Here is a 21,849-nt window from a genome sequence, read left to right as displayed (position 1 = left end):
ATGTAACTTCCATTTCAAATGGGTTTATCCTAGTTGGAACTAATGCTAAATTTTGTCTTTCTCTCTCTCTCACACACACACATGATTATACATTTATGTATTGATAGCTGTTAGAAAGGAATACACAATTTATGTTATGTTAATGCTATAATTTCTATTGTGTTAGCTACCTATATGTTATTTATACTTTTTTGAAGCTGATCGCATTTTCCCCAAGCTCTTAATTTGTAGTATGTTTATGAAATTTTACTCTACATTGCCTAAGCTTCTGAATTGCCTAAGCTTGATTTTGAGTCAGCAACAGTGAACTAGATGCAGTTCTCCCTCCTTATTGGTGGACTTGCTATCTGCGGATGTAACCATGCATGGATGGCAAGCCCCCATTTTAGTTAATGGGAACACGTGTATGCCACTCTAATGAGCATGCACTCACCACACTGCCATTACTTTTAATGAGACATGAGCATGCATGGATTTTTGTATCCATGGAGGGGGGAGTCCATAATGGATCCCCATGAATACAGAGGTCCAACTGTATTTGCCTCCTCTTTCTGTATTCATTTATTGTTACTAATTCCACTTTTTTAAAACTTCAGTGTAACACATAGAAGTTCCCACATATTGAGGCCCCTTTCCCTCCTTTTGAGGCTTAAACTGTCCAAATCTCTCATATGAAATCACCAAGCAAAAGAAAAGAGAAAAGAAAGTTGATAGGACTGACATTAACATAAATTTACGATAAACATTTCCTCACAATGGTAAGATGTTTAAAAAAAAAAAAAAAACTAACAACTCTGGCAAATTGTATCTGTACCAATTCTGAAATTAATTTTCAGAAATTCTAAAAGTTCAGCTGAAAGCTGAGGTAAAATTAATCCACTGAAAAGATAACATTCAATTCATATTTGGAGACACCCACTGATACCTAATAATATGCCAAATGTTTTTCATTTACTCTGTGTTTAAACATTTATTGTTCCTTAGCAAAACATACAATTTAAATTCAGACTGTCAGCTTTGAAACTGTGTTTTCAGAAAGTTGTATCATACTGAGTATAGCTGCTTAGAGCTCCAGTTCAATGATCCAGAACCAAAGCAGTTCAGAACCCAAATCTTAATTGTGATTCACATATCAGGTTTGCCAGTCCTCCCCACTGACTTCTTTTTATGGATCTAACTTTGTTGTAAAGTTTGGAGACTTTTTTTCATATATTAGTATAAATTTTGAGGACCTAATGAGGGGTTTAAGCTACATTTCAGATAAGTGTTTCAAGGGTTTTCAGTTAGACTTCAGTTCGATTCTTCAAGCAGTCTAGCTGATCAGATGCCATAATGTGGCTTAAGAATGTAGGGCAGCCATAGTGAATCCATGGCATGCATGCCAGAGAATGTGAGGCTCTCAGCACCGGAGAGAGGAGGGAGAGAGGGATGGAGAGAGAGGAGGCAAGAGGAAGAGGAGGAAGAGGAAAAAGCAAAGGTAGTCCCATGCCTCCAGCTACCTGCCCACCACTGGTGAGAGCTGGCAGGGAGAAAGAGGAGGGGGAATAGGAAGCAGCAGCAGCGGTGGCAGTCCCATGGCACCACTGGCCACCGGCCCACCACTGGTGAGAACCCAGAAGAAAGTGAGGGAGGAAGAGAAAGCAGTGGTGGCTGCTGCCCCATGTCTACAGTTACCTGTCCACCACCAGTGGGAGGAGGGAGAGGAGGAGGAGGAGGAGGAGGAAGAGGAGGTAATCTTTCCAAGCATTATTCTCTTTTCTTATGATTTGTGCTTTCTCACGTGTGGCCAAAGTATGACAACATCAATTTGATCATCTTGGCTTCCAATGAAATTTCAGGCTTGATCTGTTCAAGGACCCATCTCTTTGTCCTTTTTGCTGCCAATCCTCAGCACTCTTCTCCAGCATCACATTTCAAATGACCTGATTTTCTTTTTATCTCCTTTTTTCACTGTGTAGCTTTTGCATCCATACAATGGAGAATATGATGATTTGGACAATTCTAACAATTCTACTTTAGTGTTCATTTGTATATTTTTGCTGTTTAGGATTCCAAGAAAAAAATCATTTGCTAAAAGTGGTCAATTTCTTTACTTGTACTGAAAATACTATATATGAATATAGATATAGATATAGATAATATTAAATAGTAACCACAACAAATTCTGTTAAAATATATTGTTTACAACTTTTTCATCATTTAATAGTCACTAAACTTTGCATAAAATCTTTTCTTCCCCATATGCATCCATAAGACGCGAAAACTTAATGAGATTACAGCTAACACTGTAATTCCTGTCAGATAAAATTCTATTCTTAAGACTTATTTGGCAAAACAGTTTATTAACTACTCAGAAAAATAAAGAAGGAAGCAAACATTACCATCCATGTTGCTGAGATGGATCATCCAGGAGCACTCGGATTATATACAGCAAACAACTTAGCAGCTTGAGTGAAAAATTGAACAAGCGTATTCTAAGGCCTGTTATTTTTTTAAAAAAAGGTAACAGAGAGAGAGGAAAAATTAGGTTATTTGGAAGTTGGAAGGACATTGCTACTACAATCTGACTCTAAACCCAGGGAATGAGAGAAATGAGAATGATCAAATATTAATTAATACCAAATACCAAAACAAGTTTATTGAATAGCCCGAGGGCCGGTTCAAAATACTCAAAACATAGTAATACAAGCAATGCCACACACATATTTAAAATGTTAATACAGTGCACTAAGTGCAATAAACCACAATACAATATAGATACGTATGAATAGCCTGAAAATGTACAGCTTATATACAGACTATACAAATCTAAAAATATACAGTATGTACTAAAAGATATACAAATAAACAGGTAAGAATAAAATGTTTACACAATCGAACAGTAATGTGTAAGTTAGTTACCATGGGAAGTAAAATAGAATTAAAATGGGAGGTAGAAATAACATTAAACATCCGACATCATATGTCAAATCTCTTCACCACCCTTACAATTAACACCAATCATCCCCACATATCTAGATCTCGACAGTGATGCTTTATAAATGAACTGAGCTGTGGCAATAGATATTTTTGAATCTTGTCTACTCATACATTAATACATTAATTAGGACATCAGACATTCTCCTCCTTCATCTTAGAGCTATCTAACACCTACGCCTTGAGCAGATTGGTCAAGAAAGCACAGGCCCAGCCTGTGATATCCTAGTCCAGCTGCTAACCCAGGTTGGTCCCCAGGCCAGCACGGACAGGTGGGTGTTTACATGTCCATCCCCGAACCTCCCCAGGGACCTGCTACAGGTGCTTCCTCCTTATCTTCCCCCTGTGTCCCTGACAGTGAGCAGACTCCCATCACTGAGCCTGATGGAAAAACAGGTGCCTGGCCAAGTGGGTGCAGAGAAGTGCCCTGTTCCCATGTAAGGCATAGTAACTGGGGTCTGATCACTAGCTGAGACACATGGGGAAGGTAAGGAATGTGAGGGACATCTAGGCAGCTGGGGTTTGCCACTGAGTTTCCAAGAAACTCTGTACCAAACCAGGGGTCAAACTGACCCTCATTAAGTGCTGTTTACCCTGGGGTTGGGACAGATCCATCAGATCTGCGTCTAGTCTGCCAAGATCCAGCCTGATCCTGACCCAGGGGTTTGGGGCTGCATCATCGAATGGGATAGCACAAGGCTGGGGGCAGCAAGGACCTTTTGAGCCATGCAGACAGCCCCCTACTGGAGAAGAACTCAGGAGAAGTAGGAAAACAGGAAGCAACTATGGCAAGTACCTTCTGTTAGATCAACTGGGTTCTACTCTACTCCTTCCACACCCACAACAAGCAGAATTACCAACTTAGGGATGCTGAAGAATCAGAAGAAAAAAGTGAAGGTTTAAAGACATGGCTACTTGTATTCTGGCTGGACTAGCTACCCCCAACAACATCCAAGATGAATTGCCTTGGGAGGAAAAATCCAAGAGAGAACACGAGGCAAGTGATGAAATGCAGAGACACCTCCAAATGTTTATTGATGCCTGCAAAGCCCATGGCTCTCTTTTGTTCCATTGCCTGTAATTCTGTGCTAGGTAGCAGCTGTAGTGAGATGTCATGAAATTTGGGGGCAACTGGGAGATCTCACAAGATTTCACACCTGTTGCGTGGGATGGCTCATGATATGTCACAATGGACAACAGGGCAGCCTCCAGAAACCATGGGAGCTCATGTTACTGTGAGTTAATGAAGGGGGAGAAGGCAAGCAAGGAGGAGAAAGCACAGCCAAACAGAAAGAAGGGAGATAGAAAAAGACACCACCAGATGCCTTCTTTCTACTTTAACTGGATTAGTTGCTCCTACTCCAAATTCCACTTGAACCTTACAAATCCCCTTAGAATAGAGTTCACCCAAAATATGGTGTTCTTCCACTGCTGATTCACATTATATGTCTTCTGCTTCCTGCTCACCAATGGTAATATGTACACAGTGACATAAGAATATGAAGCAGGCCTACTGCAGATCAACTGCAGGTAATGGCAGGCTGGGAAGATCATTTCATTATGATTAAAGAAATGCATGTTACAGTCACCACTTGCTGTGGCACAGAACACTGCTTCATTGCATCAAGTGATCGCTTTGCAAACTGTAATGTTTTCAATTCCTGAGCACATTGATTACTGCCATGCCTTCAGTCACATTAATTGTTATGACAAAGACAGAGATCTGTGCTTCAACTTTCCTACAGCATGTGTGCATCTGCAGGATTTTCATACAAAGCACAGCAAATGTCAGTGTGGCAAGAAGTAAGAAAGAATACTTAAATGAAGTTAACACTCCTGCTAAAATACATTTTAAAAAGTCTATGATAGGTCAGTGCCCTTAACAATGACAAGAATTTCTCCTGTATCATATCCTCTAATTCTTTATTCCTTTTACATACTCAACAAATACTTCCCACTCCATCGACAGTGCCATCTGGCAAAGATAACTGATGAATGCTAATAACACTGTGCTAGTAAAAAGTGCAGTTAACACATTTCTATGGTGTTTTCTACATGTTTCATCTCAAATATTTTAATGTCCACAATATTGTCCATTTTCCCCATGACGCTGCTTCAAATATAATCATACATTTCAATTAGTGAGAAGCAGGAAAAATGTTATCTGCAGGAAAATAATGCTATTCGGTTTCAACTAGGTGATAAATGGTGTCCCAAGCTTCATCAAAACATATTCAAGAGACTTTACATAACTGGGACCCACGCCTGTATGCCATTGTGGAAATAGGAGTCAAATAGTCATTTCCAAAGGAAGCACAAGATTTTCCCATAGCCTCTTGCCTCTCTACTAAGAAATTCAGTGCAAACCAAAGGATTCTGGTCTTTCCCTCATTTTATTTTCATCAGCGTATAAAACCAATTAGGCTGAGCCAAAAAGTTGCCTAATATTATAATGTGAGTTCCGTGGCTAAGGAAGCAGATTAGAACCTGGGTCTCCACAATCCTAGCTGACCTTCTGATCCCCATTATGCACCCATCCCTTGTGTCAGTACATTTCATCTATGAACCTTTAGATAACTTGTTTCACAAACAGTTTAAATATATTATATTGTTACTGCAGTGTCATACTGTGTTAACTGCCATGGCTCCATCCTACAGAATCCTGGAATTTATAGTTTGTTAAGGCACCCCTCTTGGGTCACCAAACTAGTAGATCTTCACTAATTTCAATCTACATGTGTACTTTTAGCAAGTTTCTTCCTGCTGTGAGAGAGTATTGGAAAACTGCAGTTTTTGAAGATTTTTCACAGCTACTAAAGGACCCTGGCTGCCCAGAATCCCACAACCACCTTCTGGACCTATAAGTCACAGATACATGCAGAGGAGACCACAAGGGCCCTAAAGGGAACACACCACCCAACGGTCACATTGAAAATGCCCCCATACAGCCAGAAATGCCAACTTGTTGAAGCCAGTAAGAGAAATAAAAGCATAGGGCCAACAAAATTAAAGATAGCAAGAAAACCTCAGAAGAGGAAATAAGGAGAAATGGTTCTGCTGAGCAGAGACCAATGAAATAAGAAAGCCCAATAAGACTTAGCCAATAAAGGTCTGCTCTTTTTGGTTCAGTAAACCAGTCTTTTGTGTTTTAACAATAAAACTTTATTTCTATAACCAAAGAAGGTAACAGCATGACATCTGTAGACAGAACTACAATAATCCTCAGTTGCATATAGTATCAGTGCACCCACCCTATATGCTTACTTGCTTTTTTCTCATTTGTTCAGAACCCAAATCTTTTTGCATTCACTCTCAGTACCTCCTGCCCTTTTCAAACACTTTCCTTTCAGGCTTTCCATGAGACTGATATTGGTGAAAAATAGTACCAACTTCTTTCCCGCAAATCTGTTATCAACCAGTCAGCCAATTATTTTTCCTTGTATAAACTATATATCCCATTAGCTTCACCACCAAATCAAATGTTGCAATTCTATAAAGTATAAGCATGAACAACAGCATAACTAAAGAAAGAGGAAAACAGCAAATAACACCAAGCCACTCTTATGGCAGGATCTACCAGAACCCTGACAGTTCAGCATCATCCTGTCTCCATGTAGCAGTGATCAGAAAGAAACACATGGAGGAGCAGACAGGCCTTATATTGCCTATGACCGATACCAGGGCTTCTGGTTTCTTCCCTTTGGTACTGATGTCAGACTAAACAGATGGCCGTTATCTGAGATGGCCATTACCCCTTCCTCCCTCCCTCCTTTATTTTTTTGAAGATGGGGATAACATTTGCCCTCCTCCAATCTGCTGGGGTTCTCATTCTCCCAAAATTCTCAAAGATTATTGACAGTGGTTCTGAGATTACTGCTGCCAGTTCTTTTGGATGTAATTCATCTGGCCCTCTAGATTTGAATTTGTTTAGAGTAGCCAGTTATTCCTGTACTATCTCTTTACCTATTCTGTGCTGCATTTTGCCTACTGCATCATCTGCTCCATTTTACTCAGGATGAGCACTGCTCTCCTTTTCAGAAAAGACTGAGGCAAAGAAGGTGATGAGTAGTTCTGCCTTTTATCTGTTCCCTGTCAGCATTTTGCCATCTTCTCCATACAATGCCCCTGCCATTTCCTTGTTCTTCTTTTTGCTATGGACATAACAACAACAAAAACTTTTTATTGTTTTTAACCTCTCTTTCAAGCTTGACTTCATTCTGTGCTTTAGCTTTTCTGATTTTCTCCCTACACAAGCTGGCTATTTGTTTGAATTCCTTTTTGTTCAGAGGAGGTTTGCCTTTGCCTCCCTTTGAGGCTGAGAGAATGTGATATGCCCAAGGCCACTCAGTGAGTTTCCATGGCTGAGCAGGGATTCAAACCCTGGTTTACAGAGTTATAGTCCAATGCCGAAACCACTCCACAATGTTGCCTTGAGAGGGATTACCTACCCAAGCATGCATAAAATAGTGGTTTCTAATTGTAGGTGTTCAGAGGTTATTGGATTAAAACTCCCAGAACTTTGAATATGCTAATTTAGACTTCTGTAAGTTGAAGATCCACACCATCTGGAGAACCAAGTATGGGAATCACTGACCGAGAAGGTCACCTCAGTGTCCCAAGGAATCTCAAACGTCAAGCCCAGGAAAGTCTCTGAAATGAGTCTATATGGGTCTATGGGTGATACCCGGTGTGGGTATGCCCCTGAGTTTCAGTCTCTAAAAGGTTCACCATCACTGGTCTATACAATCTCAAAATCCCAAAGGCCTTTGGCTTTACTCTTGCCATTTTAGCAGATAGACAGACTAAGAACAATTATTATGTTTGGTTCAAGGTCCATGCATCCCTTTGATGATTACACAACAGTATATGAGAGCCTCTTTTTCAATATGCTTTCACACTCATTTTTCCATCTTCACAGCCCTTAAATGAGACCAATTGATCTGCATAGCTCTCATTCTCTTTCTTTTTGTATGCCTATTTTAAGTTCCACCATAATCTTGTTAGTGCTGATCTTCTATCAAAGTAAGTGTTCTTAAAACCCAGTTCTATGGAAAAGCACAAATACATATTGGACTGCATCTCATTTGCATCTCAAGTCCTCTTACTATACTGTTTATATATTTTTAATGTCACAGCTATATATTAGACTTTCTAGTATTAGCAAGCTTTTATTTTGTGTTATGTCTGGTATGCATTGTATTTCTTACAACAGTATTGGCCATTGGCTTAAACAGAATAAAATTTGACTTGACATGATTATAGGACAGTCTCTCTCTCTCTTTCTCCACATAGAGAGAGAGGGGTGCATTGGGCTAGCCTGTGTATGCTGTGTGTGTTTATGTTTTGGTAAAGAAAGAGAGTCAGGTCTTAAAAACAAGATGCAGAGGAGTAGATCTGCAAATCGATCACCTAAGAAATATGGACTACTTACAAATCCTAATTAAAAAGGGGCTTTTATTTCATTTGAGAAAAGCTTACCGTGAATATCTAAAGGGGTGTTCTGAAAATGGAATTGTTGAATCTGTCCTTGCTTATTGCCATGTCTTGGTTAACAAGATATATCCATAGCAAAGCAAGGAGTTTAAATCAAGACTTTTTTTTTTAAAAAAAATACAATTTATGAAGCCCAAAGGCATACTGTTTTTAATTACAGTGTTCAACTCTGGAATTATCTTTCTGAAGAAACAACCTGTTTTGATGCTCAATTAACTTGGCACAAGGTATTCTGACATTTAATATAGCTTTCTTGAAGCCAATTTTAAATTGTTCAAAGTGGGAAGCCATTTGTATGCCTTAGTTTACACTCTCAGTGCAACAAATTTTCTCTAAGGTCAGTGGAGATTTAAGTTCAGCAATGAATGGCTCACTGAGGAATGATTTGAAATGACTCCCCATACTCTAACTATACCATGCACATTAGGGATAGAAAGAATATTGGAAGATATTTCAAAAATGATCAAAAATATGTTTCTTGTGTGCTGTGAAATCCTTATGAGAAGAATCTTAGGTCCCAAACACACTGCAGACATAATCCAGTTTGAGACCACTTTAACGGCCCAGACTCAGTGCTAGAGAAGCACCAGAGATGGCTGAATGCCTCACAAAACTACAGTTCCCAGGATTCCCTAGCATTGAGGCAGGGCAGTTAAAGCGGCCTCAAACTGGGATTATTTCTGTAGTGTGACTTGGACCTTAGACTGAGAAGAACCTTTACAGTTTAGGGGTTGTTCTGTGCAAAATATCCATGGTGTGAGTGTGAGTGCATGTGTGTGTGTCTGTGTCTGTGTCTGTCTGCATGCATGCAGAAAACATTATTTTTCTATATAGGAACTGTACATGAACACATTATTTCCTGAGCAGAGGATACTATTTCCTGTACAGAAAATTCTGTTTTCTGCACTAGAAAATCCATATGTGAATTTTCCACAGAATAAATTTTGACACTACTATTATTTGTAAGAGGGGCAAGTATTTCAGGTAGCTGGGAGGCACACTTCTAGCAGTTTTTCCTCAGTCTTAGAGGACACCTGTTCCCTTTTCTTGTTGCACACACCCAAGTGTTGTGGAGGACAATAACTATTATTACTACTCAATTAAGATTCAAGAGGCAGTTCAGCCAACTTCTGTATGTGGTAGAGGAAAGGGAGCACCACTTTGTTATATACCTCAGCCAGTTTTTTCAGGTATGAGGGAAACTACTCTAGATCCGGAAGATTTTTATAATTATTTGCCCTTCCCAACCTGGGCAAGGCGCTATTCAAGCCTAATTGTTGCTGCAGAACTCTAGTATTCTTCCACGAGAATGAAGGTGTGTCCACACTGCAGAACTAGAGCAGTTTGACACAATTTTAACTGGCATGACTCTATCCTACAGAATCCTGGGATTTGTAGTTTGGTGAGACATCAGAACTGTCAGACCAGGTGGAATAGCATATCAAACTACAATTCCCAGGATTATGATGGAAAGAGTCATGGTCATTAAAGTGGTGCCAATCTGCATTAATTCTGCAGTGTGGATGAACCCTGAGTTACTAAAATCATTTAAATCCCACACAAACCCTTGTTTAAGCATCAAGATTGCTCTGACTGGCTTGACAAATTAACCATGCCAGATGAAAGGCAGGAGGAATGGACACCTAATAATTTCCTTGGGCCTCCTAGTGGTTTCTGGATAGGCTGGCGGGAACTGATGGCTTCTTCTTGCAGTAATTCCATACTTGTGCATTGATCTAGAAGACCACTCTAAAGTATTGCTGCCCTGCTCTTTGCCTTTTATGCTATGCATACCAGAGGGCTCAACCCCCCCCCCCCCCCCCGGACACCCAACATTATTTGACAACAACATGAAGCTGCTGATGGGAATCATCTGGAGGTTTAGGACAGGGAATGTTTAGGTAGGTTGTCTAGAACAGATGTTCTTAACATTTTTTTTTAACCAGGGACTCACTTTAAATATCATTTGTTGCCACAGACTCCCCCAAGATTTAACTCAAGATTAATAACCTGAAGAAGAAGAAGACGAAGAAGAGAACGTTGAACTATTAACAATTATATAGTTTTTTGTGGGTTTTTCAGGCTATGTTGCCATGTTCTAGAAGAGTTTATTCCTGATGTTTCGCCAGCATCTGTGGCTAGTATCTTCAGAGAAGGTTCCAGCCACAGATGCTGGCGAAATGTCAGGTATAACCTCTTCTAGAACATGGCCACATAGCTCAAAAAATCCATGAAAAACTATGGATGCCGGCCATGAAAATGCCATGGATTTTGTTAAGCCCCACCAGATTTCCTACTTCTAGTGTGAAAATTAGGAGGAGAAACGTACTAAGTACCAGTAAAGAATAGCACTCTGCCAGCATAAATGCTTGCGAGTGTGGCAAGAATAGAAGTGACTTTTGACAGAGAGGCTAGTCAGTATTGACCAGGAGGGACACCACCTAATGCACTGCTAGGCAATAGCTTGTGTACCGAGACAGTGGCTATCTCTGTACATGAGCTCAGAGAACGCATGACCATGAGTCCAACGTGGAGTTACATCAGCATAATACCCCAGGAGAATTTAAACAAAGATGAGAGATTTTGTTTTTCATCAAGGTTTCCACAGTCTGTGCCAAACTAGTGTCATTTCCCTTAGTGAAGCAAAGCAGACATGCACAGCAAGCTCATAAGGACTTGCTAATTGATGAAAAATATACAATCCCTCTGATGCATCTGATTTTAAAAATTATATCCATGCCACAGACCAACAAGTATTGTAGTTCAGATATAAAATGTGTGCAGCTTATAGAATTTGGACAAAAATTGCCTTGAGGCCAATAGAAAATATCTAATCAGCTGAGAATTCCCTCAAATTGTGGTTTCTCATTCTGCCTGAAAGAACAAAACCAAGTGAGGATTTATTTATATATCTGGTTTGGAGTAGAGTGTCCTCAATATGTGCATCACACCTAATGCTTTAAAAAAAAAGAATCATACTTCTTTTTAAAAAACATATTTTTATTAAATTTTAACTTTGAAGTATTCAAAGTAAAAAGCACTCAGTTCCACATATAACATAAAATCATAACCCTACAGTAAATACAAACATAAGCTTAAACTAAACTAAATTACCCCCCACCTCCTTCTCCCCCAAACTCTGATATAAAACTATAGCAATCAGCACAATCAACACAAACACAGTTAACACAATTAAAACAAACAAACTGACTTTCAATTTAATCTTAATTCTATTTTTCTTTTGTCAAATTCAGGTAAACTGCTTCATCAGTACCTACCTGTCATTGACTAGATGAATGTCAATAAATCATGAAGATGAGACAAAGACATTTATCCTATGCTTGTCTGGGCTGCATATCTTGAAAGAACACTTTCTTAGCTTGGCTATGCTAATTATTTCATCTTTGTTAGTGGAAATGCAAATCATTTAAGTAGCATTGAGCATTAATTTAGTCTAGTGTGCCAGCTGTGATACTCCCTGTGGTAATTTCAGGGTTAGGCTACTGTCATGAGACTACCTTGGAATAATGTTCTGAACTGGCAAATGTAATGGAATCTTGGCCATGTTTATCATAATGAGAAGGGAAGGATCAATAATGCTAGGAAAGGTAGAGGATAGAAGAAAGAGAGGAAGACTACAAACCAAATGGATAGAATCCATCAGGGAGGTTTGGGCAGAGGCTTGCAGGATCTGGGCATGGCATTGGAGGATAGGGATTCTTGGAGATGTCTCATCCACAGGGTCACCATGAGTTGGAACCTACTCAAGGGCAGCTAACAACAACAAAATATCTAGGTTCAAATGGTGTCAATAAAATGAACAGCACACACTCCTGATGTCTACAAGTACATATGAAGGGTTTATGAGAGATTTATTGAAGGACTAATCACTCACTATAACAGATCTCTCTCATAATAATAACATACAAATACTGTTGTTGTTGTGTGCCTTCAAGTTGTTTCTAACTTATGGAGAGCCTATAGCAAACCTATCATGGGATTTTCTGGGGCTGAGATTGTGTGACTCACCCAAAGTCATCCAGTGAGTTTCCATAGCTAAGTGGGGAATCAATCCTGATCTCCAGAGTCATAGCCCAATTCTCAAACCACTACATCACCCTGGCTCTCACAGAAAATTACTAATGGCCATATTTAGGCAGAAAGACTGCAATTCAGTGGTAGATTCGTTTTCTGTTTTAGTGGAGACAGATTTAATATTCAGGAAACTAAAGGATATCAGCTATTAGGGCTGGAAGAATAAAGACCTATATTTGGAACCCAATCTAACCAATATCATTTGCAACAATGAACACTGGGCTAGAAGGAGCATTCAGACCAAGTCAACTTTGACATTCTGTAGGATGTTTCATCTGGATGCATGGCTGAGTTCCCATATTTCTTGGCAGCCATGAAAGGTAGCTTCCTACTCTACTTATCACAAGGCTGGCATAATTTGTAGGTTGCATTTCCAAAAAATGTTCCATGGGCTAAGATATATTGACAGCCTTGATTCCCCCCCCCATCCCCTCCACAAAAAAAAAAAATGACTCAGAATTCCCTCAAACAGTGTGTTTTACATTCATTGAGTCTTAGATGAGTGGGGAATAAAACACATGGATATGTCATGTGGTAATGTGCCAAGAACAGTTTATCTTTAACACGTGCATTTTTACAGATCTTCATGATATTATATTAAGTGTGTGTGTGTATGTGCGTGTGCGTGTGTGTGTGTGTGTGTGTGAAATGCCTCTTTAAAGCAGTATTCATCAATGTGTCAGTACAGATTGTACAAAAGCAGAAGATTCACAGAATACCATTCTGAGCCTGCCTCATCTTTCTTCCAGTTGTAAGATACATCCTCTCATTGTCAGAAATCAGAGTTGCCATACAAGTTGCTTTGCCATTATAATGTAGATTCTAGGTTTCTTCACAGTTTTTTGGGCATTAGCTGATCCATTACAGACTGGCAAGTTCTATTTAGCATGAAAATTTGTGAATAAGTGGTACATCAATAAGTGGTACTCTCCTGCTGCCTGAGGTGGGAGAATCATGGTTGCTGCTTCCATCTGGGAAGTACCTGACTTCCATCGAATTCTACCTCGTTATGGTCCTGCCAGCCTCTGTGCAGGTAGTTGTTAGAATCTATAGAATATGCTATGTGTTTATATTTTGTTTATGTTGAGGCATGTGTCTAAATTTTGTTTATGCAGATGTAAATGTTTATATTTTGTTTATGTAGAGGGTGCTGGGGCACTGGAGCCACCTATTGCCTTTCAGCAGATGAACAGCACAGAGATTGGGGGGGGGGGGTCCCTGGTGAAGGAACAGACGTGAGTTATAACTATGGGGGTGCAGGACCATTGGGAATGAATTGGGTTTGTCCTAGCTCCCACCTAAAACTACCCAATGATTATGGGTATAGATTGGCTCCACTTCCACAACCCCAAGATAAAGTGAAGATCTGGTGAACTGAGGTTTGAGAATCCCCTGTTTTCCACCAATGCCAAGATAGCTTGTCTGCAACAAGTGCAGTCAAGGAGGACAGTTCTTCCAGAGCCCCACTCCTACCAGAGTGTGGTGGGAAGGGTAGTGCAGGAAGATCTGAGGGGGTTTCCCAGGATTTATACAGATCTGAGACAGGTGTTCAAAGAGAAAGAGAGTGACCAGCTGCCCCCTCACAGGGAGACTGACTGCTATAGAGTTAGAGCTGGGGGCCAACTCTCCAAAGCCCAAATTGTACTCTATGACTCCTCTTCAAACTGAAAAGCTTAAAAGAATTTGTGGGAAAGAACTTGGTTAGGGGTTTTATACGACCTTCGACGTTGGCGTTTGCAGCACCGGTTTTCTTACATTAAAAGAAAGATGGAATGTTGAGGCTAGTAACTGACTACCACACCTGAATGGGATATGCAATACCAATAAATATCTTGTTCCCCTTATTGAGGACAGGCTGGGGAGGTTGGCAATGGGGAAAGTGTCCACAAAGCTGGATTTGAAAGACGCCTATTTCTGGGTCAGGATCCAGGAGGGGGAAGGGCACAAGACTGCTTTTAACAGCCTCTTGGGGGCTTTTCAATATCTAGTGATGCTGTTTGGGCTAGCAAGTGCTCCAGGTATAGTCATGAAGCTTGTGAACCAAATGTTGCATGATCTACTGTTTGAAGGGATGCTGGTTTACTTAAATTATATGCTTATCTACTCACAAGACTTAAAAGTCCCACATCAAGTTGGTGCAGAAGGTATTAAGATGATTGCAAGACAATCAATTGTATCTAAAGTTGTTCAAGTGCAGGTTTCATGCAGACAATTTGGACTTTTGGAGTAAGTATGTCCACCAAGGAAATTGAGATGGACCCGAACAAGGTTCAAGCAGTACTTGGTTAGGAATCCCCAAAGACATGGAGGCAGGTGCAAAGCTTCCTGGGGTTTGCTAATTTCTACCGACAGTTCATCCCCAACTTTGCACAAGTAGCTTTACCCTTCACCAACTTGCTAAAGACTAAGTCAGTAGAAAAGAGAGACTCTGGGAGAGCCCTGGTGGTGCAGTGGTTAAATGCCTGTACTGCAGCCACTCACTCAAAACCATAAGGTTGTGAGTTCAATACCAGCAAAAGGGCTCAAGCTCGACTCAGGTTTGCATCCTTCCAAGGTCGTTAAAATGAGTACCGAGATTGTTGGGGGCAATTAACTTACAGTTGTAAACCGCTTAGACACTGTTAGTTCAGTATGAAGCGGTATATAAATGAAGCTGTTTGTTTGTTTGTTTGTTTGCTAAAACTCAAACCATTGATCAAAATCCAATGGACCTTGGAGTGCCAAGAGACTTTCAAAGAACTGAAATGGTTGTTTAGTTCAGAGCCCATCCTCAAACACCCAGACCCCAGCCAACTGTTTGTAATCCAGGTTGATGCCATCTGCAAATGGATGGACAGACTGAGAGAGCAAACTCAGTTCTGGAGAAATACCTCTGGTGCTACTCAAATTATTTACACGATGATTGGTTTGGACTCCTGCCCGATGTAGAACTGGCTTTTAACAGTGCTGTGAATCAGAGCATGGGTCATTCGCCATTTGGGGAGGTCTCTGGTTATGAGCCAAAAATATTGCCCATGCTCAAAACAGAGCCCGTGGACCCGGTGCCACTGACCAGTTGGGTTACTAAAATTAAGGAGGCATGGCTTCACCTAGTGACAACTCTTCAGGAGAACAAATGAGACTAAAACTATGCCGAGTGAAAAAGAGGCAATTAATGGACACGTGAGCTAGGGAATAAAGTGTATTTGTCTACAAAACATTTGAAAACCCAACAGCTGGAGAAAAAGCTAGTCCCAAAAAATGTTGCACCTTTTGTGGTTAAGAGGCTGGTCAGTGAGGTAACCACAGAACTAGAATTGCCTTAAGAACTATAGACATTTGCACCCTGTCTTCCTTTTTAATTTACTGATGCCAGCAGTGTAATGAGAACCCTGGAGACCAGAGACAGCACCTCTCTCTCCTCTTGTGGTTGAGGGAGAACAATATTTTAAGGTGGTGAAAATCCCGGACTCTCGCCATTCCAAAAAGCAACTGCAGTACAGTGGACCCTTGTTATACGCTGGGGTTTGGTTCCAAGATCCCCCGTGTATAACAAAATCCGTGTATGCTCAAGTCCCATTACATATAATGACATAGCAAAATGGTGTCCCTTATAAAAAATGGAAAATCAAGGTAAATTTATACTTTTTTGGAACATTTTCAAACCGTGTATGCTTAAATCCTTGTATAAAAAATCCGTGTATAAGAAGGGCCGACTGTATTTTGTTAAATGGAAACATTTTCCAGAGGCAGAAAATGAATTGGTGCGTGCCAAACATATTAACGCTTCTGGTTTGCCAAAGAAATTTCATGTCAAGTATCAGGACAAGCCATGACCTTGAAAAGGGGGGAAATATGTCTTGGGGTAGGAGGATGTGAGAATCTATAGAAGCTCCAATGTGTTTATACAGTGGACCTTTGTTATCCGCTGGGGCTTGGTTCCAGGAACCCCCGTCAATGAGAAAATCTGTGTATGCTCAAGTCCCATTAAATACAATGGCATAACAAAATGGTGTCCCTTATATGAAATGGAAAAATCAAGGTTTGATACTTGAAATTTATATATTTTAAAAATATTTTCAAGCTGTGGATGCTTGAATCTGTGTATAAACAAATCAGTGGATAAGGAGGGCCAGCTGTATTTTGTTAATGTTGAGGTATGACTGTATACTGATTTGACTGTTTCTTGAAATGGTTTAACCATTACAGTACCAGTGGGAGATGGGGAACTGTTAGAAGCTTGTCATGGGAATGGGCTGAAGTATGGGAGTGGAATGTATTGGTTCAACTGCCTTTATTGTGTTGTGTGTGTGTGGGGGTGGGGGTGTGTGTGGATCTTTACTTCTGACCAAGACGTGATAGTTACTGTTTCTGATATCTGCATAAAAGCCTTTTGTTTCACCTACAAAGCTTGATTGACTGAGCTGCCACATGACCAGGAGAAGGATGGGAGATCATAGAATCATAGAATCACAGAGTAGGAAGAGACCACAGGGGTCATTGAGTCTGAACCCTTGCCATGCAGGAACACCCCAAACAGATGACCATCCAGCCTATGTTTAAAAACTGCCAAAGAAGGAGACTCCACCACATTTTGAGGCAGCATATTCCACTGCTGAACAGCTCTGACTATCAGGAAGTTCCTCCTGAGATTTAGGTGGAATCTCTTTCCATGTAGTTTGAATCCATTGCTCCTTGTCCTGATCTCTGGAGCTATAGAAAACAAGCCCCTTCCCGCTTCAATATGACATCCCTTCATGTTTTTAAACATGACTATCATGTCCCCTTTTAATCTTCTTTTCATCAGGCTGAACATTCCCAGCTCCCTAAGCCATTCCTCGTAGGGCATGACTTCCAAACCTTTCACCATTTTGGTTGCCCTCCTCTGGACATGGTCCAGCTTGTCAATATCCTTCTTGAATTGAAATCCCTAGAACTGGACACAATATTCCAGCTGAGGGCTGACAAAGCAGAATACAATGATAATATCACTTCCCTTGATCTAGCCACTATATTTGTATTGGTGCAACCAATAATCACATTGGCTTTATTGGCTGCTGCATTACACTGCTGACTCATGTCCAGCTTGTGGTCTACTAAGATTCCTAGATCCCTTTCACATGAACTGCTGTCTAGCCAGGTGTTTCTCATCTTATATCTGTCCACGATCAGAGAAAACGGGCTAGACAACAGTTCATGGGAGAAACCTGGCTAGACAACAGTTCAAAGGAATCTAATCTTAGTTGACTTTGAATATGAGTCAGCACTGAGATGCAGCAGCTAAGAAAGCCAACACCAATGGGATATGGAGAGGGGTGTCAGGCTGACACAACAGCAAGGAAGATACAATTGCTCCCATGGCTGTACAGTGGAATGAGGGGCCAGCAGGCAGCTGTGGGAGCAAGGAAGAGCATCATCCCATGTGTAAGTGAGCAGGAGATGCCAGGGGCAGCATCAAGTAACAACAACAGACACTACCATATATGTGAGTGAATTGGTTGGGAATGTGAGCGCAATTGAAGGGCAATGGACAGGTGCCAGAAGACACAATAGTGGGGAGAGGCTGAGCAGAACTAGTAGAAGTGGGATTTCTCAGAGGGGAAAAAAGGGCAGTTCACCCGATATGGCCTGTGGATGCCTGAGGTAGGGGCTTTCCAGACCGGTGCTTGGGGCACCATTTCAGCATCGCGGGAAGGAGCTCTGCAATGGAGCTCCTTTATGCCGTATGCATCGCTGGCACAGCCTTTACACAGCCACACCAGCGGTGTGGAAGAGAAAGGGGCCGAGCGGACCTTTTCTCCCCTTCCCACAGCTGTCGGAGTGTCCTTGGGGCATGTTTTGCAATGTTTTGCCGCTTCACCAAGGCCTGGAGAAGCGGCGGATTGGGGACTCTGGGGCTGCCGCTGCGGATGCCCAGGCCCCAATCCGGAGGGAAAAGAGGCGGGTGTAGGCCGCCTCAAAGGGGCAGTCTGTATCCCACTATAGTTGCCTTATCCTGTCCAATGAGACAGGGAGCCCCCTGAGTTATGGGCTCCAACCCCCTTTAGATGCATGGAGTGAGATCTCAGTTGGCCATTTATTATATGCAAGCTTTATTGTGGAGAGAGCAAATTGAAATGCAAAAAGTTCCAGGATTGATTATGAAGTTAACTATAGTTATTAACTGTAGTTGGATAGCAGGACAGATATCCAAGAACAAATGACTGAATAAAACACACATTGTGATGAAAACTTGAATATGACAAACAAATTTAAACAAGAATATATTCTAGTTAAAATAAAATATTTACTCTTTACCATTGAAGAAAATCAAACCTTGTTTCATCCCATACAGTTCCAGATATTTGCCCTTACTTTACTCTGTACTTTTACTGTGAATCAAATGGGGCTCTGTGTGCCAGATTTTACACTTTACTTACTACACTGTGCTGAGTATCTCAGGTCAATGCTCTCTCTATATGTGTGTGTGTGTGTGCATGCGCGCGCACGCGTGCACGCACATATACACACATACATTCAATGCCCTTAATTTTGCACTGTGTACAAATTATGATACCCAAATTAATCTTCGCAGATTTGGGGAAATGAAGGATGCTAATCCTGTCCAACTCTATGATTCTATGATTCTATGTGGGCATCCCATAAAAGGTTGTGAACTGTAGCATGCAAACTAGAAACTCTTGTCCAAGTGAGTTAATCATATTCTTTACTACGTACTTTTTTTAAAAAAGGGGGGGGGGGACTTTATCAGTATTCATCTTTTTTAGAACTCCTAGCTATTTTATTTTCCTTGCATTTTATTTATTTAGAATTCTTATAGCCCACATTTCTAACAGAAATACTGCTTAAGGCAACTGACAATGAAAAAATAAATTTGAAATACAAACTAAAACATAAAAAAATGCATCATTAAAAATTACGCCAAAACCAAAGAGAGTACTAATTTTATCTGCAATAAGATTTCTGATTGCTGTTAGTTTTCCTGAGTTTTGTCTCTTCATCCATATGCATTGTTTTATTTTTATTATTCTAAGCTATTTTTCCTCTAGTTTTTAAAGATGGGATATAATAGCTCCCGTTAGATAACAAAGTAAACTAAGAATTTGTAGAAAACCTGGCTTATCAGTTATGGCAAGCAGTGTTCTGGTCCACACTGCTCAGTCAGTTGCTCCAATTCCCATCAAACACAGATAAACAAACCATGCAGTTTTGCTTTGTGGTTTGATTAGAGTATAATCCAAAACATGTACACAGACACATTTTGCTGTTGCCCTCCCAACAAACCAGAGAAACAGAACAAAACATTATTGGGGGGGGGGGGGGCAGAGCAGTGATTGTGCTTCTGTTTGTAAGCCAGAGAGCAAACCTCCATTTATTTTGGTAGCTTTTTATTTTCCTTTTATATTGCTCACTGTGTAACCAGAAGCAAGAAAAAATTGCTGATATTTACTGCTGCTAAAAGAGAGCAGTGACGGGAGAGCTCTATAGTTTGTTCAGCTGTACCCACTGCAAGGGAGAGCAACTGGGTTGTGTGAGGAAGCAAACAGCACATAATGGATATGCCAAGGTTCTCACATATACTAGATTATTATGTCACACATACACAACCAACAAGATCAGATTACACTTTTGAAAAAAGTAAATTACTAGTTCTTGGATTAAAATGACTGTCAAAAGGATGAATAAATTACATTTCCGGTAGTCACAGAATGTGCAGCATCAGTGCCCAATGGCTAACTTCATAGTCACTTGGATGCAATTAAACAAAAATATCATTTTTTCTCAATTTATATAATCTGTACAAACTGCAAAAAAATCTTATATTGCGGATAGATTACAGGTCAGATTTTATATTGCTGATAGATCATAGGGCAGATGGATAAAAAGTTACATTTCAAATAGCACCAAGCCAACATTGCTTCTTTCCCCATCAAGTTGCTAACTAACCAACATAAGCATTTAAACATCCCAATCAACTGTGCTATGAAAAGAGCCCCTGACATTTATTTAGTTTCATCAAGCATCTTCCTCCCTTAATTAGCTAGAATTTCCATTTGCTGCTGTTATAATTTTATTCTCTCATTTTATCATCTCGCAAAGGGAAAAAGTGATAATTGCTATCTACAATCTGACCCTGTATTTCATTAACTACCATTCATTGAGTAAGAATCTAATTTTAATTTATTGTCAAAAGTTGTCACAGTAAAAAAATCATGGAAAAGTAAGAAAACAAAACAAAACAAAAAAAAACACAACAGCTCCAATCAAACAAATGCATACACAAAAGACAAAATAAACTTACATTGCTATTCAGAATTCACTGAAACAATTAACTATCATTATTAATTTTTCGCATCAAATGAAAAGACTAGCAAATCACTGCGGGGCTGGATCCAGGGATGCTTTGAAGGGATTTAATTAAGGATGAAATGGTACAAGTTTCTGAAAAGCCAAACCATTTTGAGGACTGAGCTGTATTTTCAAGACTACTACTACAAGCCAGGATTTTAACAAAAGAAACTAGAAATTACATTTGTCAGATTGACCAGCTGTATTTGTCCTCCTCTCCCCCCCCCCCAACATACACATGGACACACATCTCACTTTCCCACACCATACTTAAATCTTGATAAAGTGTCTCATAATATGTTTCAAATAAGAGAGAAACAATGTGAAGTCGAAGGCTTTCATGGCCAGCATCCATAGTTTTTGGTAGGTTTTTTGGGCTAAGTGGCCATGTTGTAGAAGAGTTTCTTCCTGACGTTTTGCTAGCATCTGTGGCTGGCATCTTCAGAGAGAGAAACACTTCCAAATAAAGAAAATGCAATTCTTCTATTCAGAAAAATAAAATAAAATCATGGATCAGCTGGGGGGGATCAACCTCAAAATGGGGGGAGAGCAAGCATATTCTTATACACTTAAAATCTGTCCTCTCTGGCAGTTCATCTTGAAGGGAAGAGAATCCCCCCGTCAATCTTTTTTGGCTTAATCTTTTTTATTTCAGTTGGATTCCATGTTAATATCACATTCTAAGAAAAGCTGGCACGGTGTAGAGCATTGGGTGTTTAACTACGACTCTTGTGGCCAGGGTTCAAATCAGGGTGACCTACAGTAAGTCACAGACTCTCAGCCTCAAAAAGAACCCTGTGATAGGTTTGCCCTAGGGTCACCGTAAGTTGGAAACAACTTCAAGGCACACAGCAACAACAAAAAGAAGAAAAGAACATAAAATAAAGCAAAGTAAGATCTAAATGTAGAAAGTGCAAAACTACAGTAATCATACCTAGAAGAGGGAAAGATTTTTCA

The 21,849-nt window shown here is 40.2% G+C and overlaps 1 protein-coding gene across 1 annotated transcript in view; it reads right to left on the bottom strand.

Moving 5' to 3' along the window:
• Positions 1-21,849, bottom strand: part of KCNT2 (potassium sodium-activated channel subfamily T member 2) — a 281,831-nt gene that overhangs the window by 144,287 nt on the left and 115,695 nt on the right. Inside the window, exon 3 of the mRNA XM_089515794.1 lies at positions 2,382-2,481. Within this exon, the coding sequence (XP_089371920.1) occupies positions 2,382-2,481 (100 nt within the window). The remainder of the gene's footprint in view (positions 1-2,381; positions 2,482-21,849) is intronic.

The sequence above is a fragment of the Sceloporus occidentalis genome, unplaced genomic scaffold (assembly GCF_023333645.1).
Source record: "Sceloporus occidentalis isolate IW3139 unplaced genomic scaffold, rSceOcc1.0.p SCAF_3, whole genome shotgun sequence".
Taxonomy (NCBI): Eukaryota; Metazoa; Chordata; class Lepidosauria; order Squamata; family Phrynosomatidae; genus Sceloporus; species Sceloporus occidentalis.
This window is presented reverse-complemented; position numbering and strand designations above follow the sequence as displayed.